Below are 8945 nucleotides of genomic sequence, written 5' to 3'. Positions count from 1 at the left end.
TCAAAGTCATATATGAAGCAATCTGACTTTCAGACACACATTGTTATGTTTTTTTTTTTCAGGTGTGTTTGATAGCATTAATAATGTTCCAAAATACATAACAGTTCAGGTCAATTTAGCCTGGAGATCGCTTGTAAGGGCTGTTGTACCCAACTTTGTGTGAAATTACGACATTGTAGGGAATTAAATGCTCATGGCTTGATTTGCAGCTGTGAGGGTGGGGGCTCTGGAGCAACCAGAATATTGCAGTCTCTATCAGTAACAAATATAAATTATATATTTTTTTTGGACTTATTTTATGTAACAACTAAAAATGCAAACAGACTTTTCATGAATTTTGAGAAGCAAACATCTCAGTTTGATACCGCTAATACCACAAAGATGGAACTAAATAATGTATTGAAAAAAACATTTAGACTTCAGGGGATTTTGTAGCATCAGAAGCATTCTTTGCAGTTGTAAAGGTACCGTCATTCAGTTGAACCTGTGATATCATGCAATTCACAAGCATTTTGAGGCAATTTAGAGCACTGTTCAGAGACAACAGACAAAGCACAATTCCTTGGAACTGAGTCCTTCAGAAGCTAACAGCCATTATCTGAGGCAAGAAATTTCTTACATGTTTGGAACCCGAGGTTCATTACTGTGTTCAAGACAGCCCTACACTTGCCCTATCCTGACCCAGACAGTCCAACCTACAAACTCTCACCCTATTGACCTAAGATCTAGTTTAATATCATTCTCTTGTCTGCACCTATGTCGTCTGTGTCATCTCTTCCCTTGAGACTTCCCAACCACAAATTTGTATGTATATATTATGTCTCCTATATGTGCTACATGCCCCGACCATCTCATCATCCTTCATTTAATCGCTCCATGAGCCAGGATACCTCAGTCACTATAGCGACGGGCTGACCGGCTGGGGTTCGATTTCCAGAATGTGCAAGAAATTTTCTGTACTCCACGTCATCCAGATCGAATCTAGGGCCCACCTGGCCTCTTATCCAATGGGTACCGGGGGCTCTTTCCCTGGGGGTAAAGAGGTCGGTGCGTTAATCTGACCGCTAACCTCTATCTAGTGCCGAGGTAAAGAATGGTGGATCTATACCTCCACTCCCCCATATGTGTTCATGGTTTGGTATTTAATTAAGCCCAAGGATAAATTTACTTTTAGTAATAATTGGTGAAGACTTTAATTGATAATTATAATCTGCCGGTCACGGTAGCCGAGCGGTCTAAGGCATGCACTGTCCTCGCTCGCTCGGAAGCCGAGATCGTGGGTTCCAATGCCACTGAGGGCATGGATGTTTGTGTGCGTTTTTCTGTGTTTGTCTACACGTAGAGGCCTTGCGACGAGCTGATCACCCGCCCAAGGAGTCCTACCGAATGTGTAAGATTTAGAAAAACCGAAGTGAACGGGGAAGTTCATGGAGGTAGGCCTAGGCCCACTGGGGCTGTAGTGCCAAGGGGGAGGGGAAATATATATAATCTAATGTCATAGTTAGGCCCACGGTGATTTCGTAAAGAGAAATTAAGTATATGGTATAATATAGGAGGTTTCAAAACGAGAATTTTTTTCTCGTTTACATACATATTACTTACAAAATAAGTATATGTACGAATAATGGGCGCGGGTAGGGCGGAGTGCAAGCCAGCAGTACAGAGTTCAATGTGACGGGCTTCCAAACACCGGGGAAAAATTACCTCGAAGTAAACAAAAAATAAACCTGTAAAATTAGGAAGTTAACGAAAGGTTGACTGCAATTCGGCAAATTGGAGCAGTGGTAACAGCACACAGAAACCGCTTCAGTCGAAGAGAAACTGAGAACCGGCGTGGTCTTGAAGATGCTACCAAGTGCCTTGCCAAGCAACTAATTGTTTCTACATATTTGTGTACTTTCGCTTACTTGAACACAGAAGCGGATTAACCGGTAATCGGACCAAGCGACTGTCTTCCGAAGGGCCCCGAAATTGTTCTGTGAACTTAGAACGTTTACCATTTGTTATCGCTTAATGAAATAGTTCCCAAACTAGGTGACATGCACAGAGGTGGTTGGAGAAGCAGTGAAAGTGGTACGCGTAAAACTTATGAGAATACTCCATTAATGAATTATCAACTGATGGAATGATGAAAAGATGAAATTTCGGCCACTCGTGGAGCTGAGCCCTTCTTGACAAGCTGCCAATTGTACAGATACTCAAGAACTTCCTAGCATTCTATGGGACCCGAATTTTCGTTACCGTGTTCACAAGAGCCTTCAACTGGTCCCTATCCTGAGCCAGGTCAATCCAATCTATCCCATCCTATCTCTCTAAGATTCATTTTAATATTGTCCACCCACCTATGCCTTGGCCTTCCCAGTGGCCTCCTTTCTTCCGGCTTTCCCACCAATATCCTATATGCGTTCCTCCTATCCCCCATTCGTGCTACATGCTCTGCCCATCTCATCCTGCTTGACTTTCTCGTTCTAATTATGCTTGGAGAAGAGTACAAGTTATGAAGCTCCTCATTACCAGATAATGGAATTCTTTATATAATTATTTACCTTGTAAATTCCATAAAAACAGTTCGGATAGCATTAGCCATGTAGTCAAGATGTCTTAAGATTAGGCAATTTTGGAACATTGTTACAATTGTTATGTTTAATGAAACTACCCTCATCGTATTGTTACGGATTTCGGCGTGACTGTTGGCGGCTTGAGTGATCTGCTGTTTTCGGCGGTATGTTTCAAGAATAGTGAACTCGCTTCTTTTTTTCTTCTAGGTCAGGATTATTTAATTACTGGATATGGGTCAGAGTTTATGACAGTGCTAGGGATGCGCCCGTTACATGTGCGGCTGCACTTTCGGGAAGAAGAACCCGTATCCTTGCTTACGTTGCCGTCAGCATTGTTAAATACAAGCAAGCCCTAAATAATGCAGTGCGTGCATTTTTCTCCAGCTGGTAATTATTTTATGTGATACAATTGACATATCTATAATAACTAGGTAAAAAGGTAAAGTCGTCCCTATGCTTGATTAGTCAATTAATTAATTATGCACTATGTGATGAAGAAATATAGGAAAACGGAGATATAGGTTGACCTCGGCACTAGATGGAGGTGAGTGGTCAGCTTCATGCACTGGCCGATTTACTTTCGAGAAAATTGTCTTCGGTTCCAGTGGAGAAGAGTTAGGGTGGACTGCAGAACTGGTCTAGATGCCATGGAGAAGAAAAAGTATTGCCTCTGCAGTAAATCGAACCCCGGCCGTCTAATTCATAGTCCGTCGCTATATCGACTGAGCCATCCCGACTCCGTAGGATATCTAGAACAAATAAAAATCTGTATGTATATTGTTGCTATTGTTATAAACTGTAAATTATGACGGTGTAATTTAGACTTTTGAAAAGCAGTGTAAAATTAATTCAAGGAAGTCCTGAAGTTTCTTGTGTCCTTCGATGATGAACATATTTTGAGTTTAAAGAATGGGATGAAGTCATAACTGAATCAGTAAGTCTCGCTCAAGGCAACATTTTCTGTTTATTATTGTTCCATTTGAGTGAGAGCTGCTTGTTTTAAAGATTTTTGTAGTTCCCTATAAAGTTGTATTTTAGCGTCCTGTTGCACTGATTTTCATCCATGATATGTATGCAATGGCAGTCTTGTAGTGCACTCAATTTCACCTGTTACTTCACGACATGTTTCGGCAACATAGTGACATCCTCAGATGCTTTATTTACGCTAAGCTATTGCATTGTTTGCCATCATATGTCTTTGTAAAATTATTTAAAAAGTACATTATTCGTCAAGTATAATAAATTTTATATACTAAAACTTGTTAAGATTATTCATCTTATGTGTCCTAATTCAAAATCGCGTATTGTATGGTTCTTCCACTATGGGAGTCCAATTTCTTATATTCTGTGTATACCATGTCTTCTGATGTGTGCTCCCTTTTTGGCTGCGAGTGTTGTAATCAACTATACGCGAGTTTGAATTAGGACACATAAGATGAATAATCTTCAGTTTTACTGTATAAAATTTATTATACTTGACGAATAATGTACTTTTTAAATACTTTTTAAAATAATTTTACAAAGACATATGATGGCAAACAATGCAATAGCTTAGCGTAAATAAAGCACCTGAGGATGTCACTATGTTTGCCGAAACATGTCGTGAACTAACAGGTGAAATTTGAGTGCACTACAAGACTGCCATTGCATACATATCATGGTTCCCTATAATAATAATATTTTTCAGTGATGGTTTCAATGTTTTCATAATTGTGAAAATTATTTCAGCTGCACCATATAGGACTCCAAATTGTCCTTCCGCGTATGACCCCGTGAACCTCAAATCCGCCATTGCTTGAACATATATTTCACTCTTCTCCTTTAAACAGAAAAACAGGGGCATCATCTTTATCGTGTCTTAGGTCCTCCCGAAATCTCAAGCCAAACACCTGTCCCCCCACATGAGAAAGCTTGAAAAAAACAGAACTGAAGAAATAAGGAAGTATATCGAATACCAAAAATTAAAATTATGTTTTTAATGTGCCGCCATCCATGCTTCCATGTTTTAGGAGCCGGGATAGCGTAGCCGTTATAGCGACTGGCTACGGGCTGGACGACCGAGGGGTCGGATTTCGAGTCCCTGTATGGTCAAGAATTTTCTCTTTTCCAAGCCGTCCAGACCGGCTCTGGGGCCCACCCAACCTCCTATCCAGTGGGTACTGGGGGCACTTCACCCGGGCGTAAAACGCCAGGGGCGTGAAGCTGACCACTCACCTCCGGCTAGTGCCTAGGTCATGAAAATGTGGATTTATACAGCCACTCCCCCATACGCCTTCGTGATATAATGCTTAATTAGTTAAGCACAGGGACAACTTTACCTTTTTACCTTTACCGTCATCCATGCTTTAATACAGGACTCGTAATTCTAGGTAGATCTGCAGAAGTATCCTTAAACGGCTTAAATGCAAGTTTGTAAGTATATTTGCTGTCCGTCCCCCGGAAAGAAAATTGGTGGCTGCACTCGTGATGTGCAAGTAATCGTGAAACCTCTGTGTATGTACTAGTTCAGCCGTGTCAAACATGCGGCCCCCATAGCCACAAAGTGCGGCCCCTCAACTTTTAGAGCTAATTGATATTAAAATCAATATTAAAATTTTAGTAGAAATATTTTTTTGTAAAGACAATTTTCGAACAGACCAGAAGACAAGAAGTCTCACGCAGACATAAATTAGCAGGCTGCAGGAAATTCAATGTTTTGTTATTTCTAACATAATTTTTTTGTGTAATCTCTCTTTTTACATATTGAAAAGTTGTTTGATACTTGTCAAAAATGTCATTCTCTTGCTTTTTAAAACTGTAAGATATGTGACTTTGGGTAATTATATTGAAATTATTCCTAAATAATAAATAGAATTAAATTTCCTTGTATCAAAATCTAATATATATTTCTATTTTGAAGTGCGGTCCTGGACTACTATTTATAGGGCTGAGGTGGCCCTCGGTACAAGTTGAGTTTGACATGCCTGTACTAGTTCATATGATTTGAGTCTACTCTTAAAGCCTTATGCACTGAATAAGGGTGAATGAAGTTGATACGCTACTCAACAGATGGCAAAAGTATCGCATATTAGCTCTACAATGGAAGGGTGCGGGGGGGAATTGGTTGGGTAGAAAAGGCGGGGGTAGGACAGGGGTGTTATTGAGTTCTCTTTTCCATCCCCCCACTCTTGGTTGCTGCAATGCCGACCTAGGCGGGTTGCTGCAGTCTAGGGGAAGAGACAGTTCAAGAAACGACGTCTTGGCCGTCGTATATACTTTAAACTTCCCCCTCCCTTTGAAGAAAAGTAACAAGAGTGTTTAACAAAACAATAACAGAAATCTATTTCTCATTTTTAGGGGGAAGTGGGACGTATATTCGTAGCGCTCGTCGCTGGTGTTGGTGTTGTGTAATAGTGGTGGTGGTGTTTGGTGCAATAGTGGTGTTGCTGTACTGCCGATTCTGCTCAGAAGGGGGGGCTGCTGCCTAATAACAAACTGATTTAAAGCCCCCCCACAAAAAAAATAATTTCCATTTACTCTCTTCTTCGGTAGTGAAACCTTTGTTTCCTCCTTCTCTGTGAATTTATTTTGACAATTATTTCCTGCAGCTAGCCCCCCCGTATTTCACCTGCCATTACGATTTTACTGATTGGTTAACATCTCAGTACAAATATATTTATATCTGCGGTGTTTGCGGGAAGAAAGAAACCGATTTGCTTGCATCGCAGTGGGTGCAAAGGTATTAATAATTATGTTGCTTTTCTGCATGCTGTATTTTTCTCACCAGAAACAGGTTTTAATGTCAGAAAATACGTTTCTTTCATTTAGCTTTGAAATACTTCTTAGAATATGACATCTTTCATTTAACCTGAAGGTATCATATCGCCCTTACCATGATACAGAAACTGTAATAACTGGCGTACAGGTTAAACCCATATGGACCACATCCCCTAACGTTATTTCCACCTGGCATATAAATAAAGACCACCTGTACAGGATAATGTCATGACAATGTACATACATATACGACAACACTGAGGATTTCGATGGTTCATGTTTATATAAATAATTGTTTCAGGAGAACTGGCTATTAAATTACTACCTCGTTTGTTATGGGGTCTCAATGTGAAATTGTGTAATTTACATAGGTGTGCATGATCGATTGTTCAGCCATTGCCTGACAGTTTGCATGTGCGCCAATAGATGTCTCTAAGTACATATTTTATCTTTGGCATTGTAATATTAGGAGTTGGGGGGGGGGCTGCGTGACAATTTGCATCAAATAAAACTTTCGGCTGCCAGCATACTGGTAAATGACAGATAAGTCTGAGTGTAAAGCAGCACTAGTAACGTGGTCACGAAATGGAAGTCCTGTCTGCGTATTTCGTATCAATTAAATGTAGCCATGTGATATTTGCATATTATGCAAACGGTAAAGTTAAATATATTATGAAATCAGAATTATCTTATACGTATTTACGAGTATTTAAGAATTAATTTTTATATTAGAAGCTAATAAGAAATGAGCTGGTCACGGTAGCCGAACGGACTAAGGCATGCACTGTCTTCGCTCGCTCGGAAGCCGAGATCGTGGGTTCGAATCCTACTCAGGGCATGGATGTTTGTGTGCGTTTTTCTGTGTTTGTCTACAGGTAGAGGCCTTGTGACGAGCTGATCACTCGCCCAAGTAGTCCTACCGAATGTGTAAGATCTAGAAAAACCGAAGTGAACGGAGATGTTCATGGAGGCAGGCCTAGGCCCACTGGGGCTGTAGTGCCAAGGAAGAAAAAAAGAAATGAACCATTTCTACAATCTCTTCGTTGGAGAGCTGTGTCGGCATTACAGAGCGGGATTTGCAATAAGACAGCAAATTGGAGACGAACAAGATAAGGTCCCCCATTGTGTCACAAACCGTGGTTTATGTCACAACGGCCTATCCTTTACAAACGCAATCATATTTATTTACTGTTTGGTTTAAAATCAACGTATTTATGGCGATTAATGTCAAATGAGAGAAATTAGATACATGAGCACAGAATGTATTTTCATAATGACATATTCTAAACACCAGACACGTTAGTTATGATACTGTATTCTGGGATTATATCGTGATTATTTTTTTCCTTGGTACTACAGCTCCAGTGGGCCTAGGCCTACCTCCATGAACTTCTCCGTTCACTTCGGATGTCATGATTATACGTACATAAATCCTCAAACTGGAAGATGGTAATGTCCAGCATAGTATGATTCGGTCAACTAAAATTAGGGAGTGCGATCTGCTCCATAGACTACGTATGATTATAACGGCATGACACGGTCTCCTGAGCCACGTTAATAAAAATGGTGTGCAACATATGGAGGCGATATTTGCAGTTTCAAGAGATGTTCAAGAGACGCACTTAACCGATTCAACCTTGTAATAAGAGGTGAACTAGTAAGAAATGACACAATTGTAGAATCTCTATCCCACGAGACAGTTTCCGACATACAGATAGCCATGTAATTAACATGTCTATTGCGTTTCGGAGACTTAAACGATCAAATTGGACAAAAAAATGAGAATGTGTTACATTCAGGTGATTCGGGATAAGTCCCAGTGGCAGATGCCTATGAGAACCGTGAAGGTAAGATAAACTTATCCCTGGGCTTTACTAATTTAGTATTATGTCATGTAGACGTATGGGGGAATTGAGGTATAGCTCCAACATTCTTAATTTCCGCATTAGATGAGGGTGAGTGGTCAGCTTCACGCCCCCATCACTTTACTCCGTGGAAATTTGTCCTCGGTGCCCATTCTATGGGAGGCTGAGTGGACCCCAGAACCTGTCTGGACGTTATTCCTACAAGGACTGGAACCCCGATTCTTAAGTCGTTCAGCTCGTATCATAATCACTATATCGTCTGAGCTATCCAGGTTCAGTCGACAGTAGCCGTGAACACGGTAATGTACGTAAGAGCTGTATAAGTTGAGGTTTTCATGGTGATGAATGCACATAGAAATGACTGAAGCCAAGGCCTTCAGAGCATTTATTAGAATCTACTCCCTATCCAAAAGTGAGCGTTTAAGCGCAAACATTAAACTAACCCTCCATAAGACACTGATCAGATCAGTAATGACTTATGCTTGCCCCGTCTGGGAATTAGCGGCAGACACCTAGCTCTTAAAAAGGCAGCGCCTGCAAAAGAAGGTTCTCCGCACCGCTGGAAATTTCCCAAGGTGCACTCCGGTTCGTGATTTGCATATGGCTTTCAACCTTTCGTGTGTATACGATTATAAGACTAAATTGTGCAGGCAACGAGCAGAATCATGCAGAATCATGAGAATGAACATGTTAGCAGCATAAAACAAGCCGAGAACAGACAGAAAATATAAGAGGTTTAAACTTGGCGGTTGTCAAGCTTGCGGCC

The 8945-nt window shown here is 40.7% G+C and overlaps 2 protein-coding genes across 5 annotated transcripts in view; one reads left to right on the top strand and one right to left on the bottom strand.

Annotated features, from left to right (window-relative positions):
- Positions 1-8945, bottom strand: part of LOC111868414 (filaggrin) — a 113173-nt gene that overhangs the window by 75317 nt on the left and 28911 nt on the right. For 2 of the 3 annotated variants that reach the window (XM_023859021.2, XM_023859024.2), the window contains exon 1: positions 3086-3281. The exons of the other annotated variant lie outside the window; for it this stretch is intronic. In XM_023859021.2, the coding sequence (XP_023714789.1) occupies positions 3086-3120 (35 nt within the window). In that variant the 5' untranslated portion in view covers positions 3121-3281. Of the gene's footprint in view, positions 1-3085; positions 3282-8945 lie in introns of those variants that run through there. 3 annotated transcript variants of the gene reach the window in all.
- The window catches only part of LOC111868415, a 60246-nt gene continuing 53874 nt past the window's right edge, over positions 2574-8945 (top strand). The window contains exons 1-2 of one of the 2 annotated variants that reach the window (XM_023859025.2): positions 2574-2945; positions 5895-6276. The gene's annotated coding sequence lies outside the window, so the exon portion shown is untranslated. Of the gene's footprint in view, positions 2946-5779; positions 6277-8945 lie in introns of those variants that run through there. The other variant, XM_033753045.1, reaches the window with a different exon arrangement.

This window comes from Cryptotermes secundus, unplaced genomic scaffold (genome assembly GCF_002891405.2).
Source record: "Cryptotermes secundus unplaced genomic scaffold, Csec_1.0 scaffold106, whole genome shotgun sequence".
NCBI lineage: Eukaryota > Metazoa > Arthropoda > Insecta > Blattodea > Kalotermitidae > Cryptotermes > Cryptotermes secundus.
Note: the sequence above shows the minus strand (reverse complement) of the source record. Positions and strands in the feature narration are given on the sequence as shown.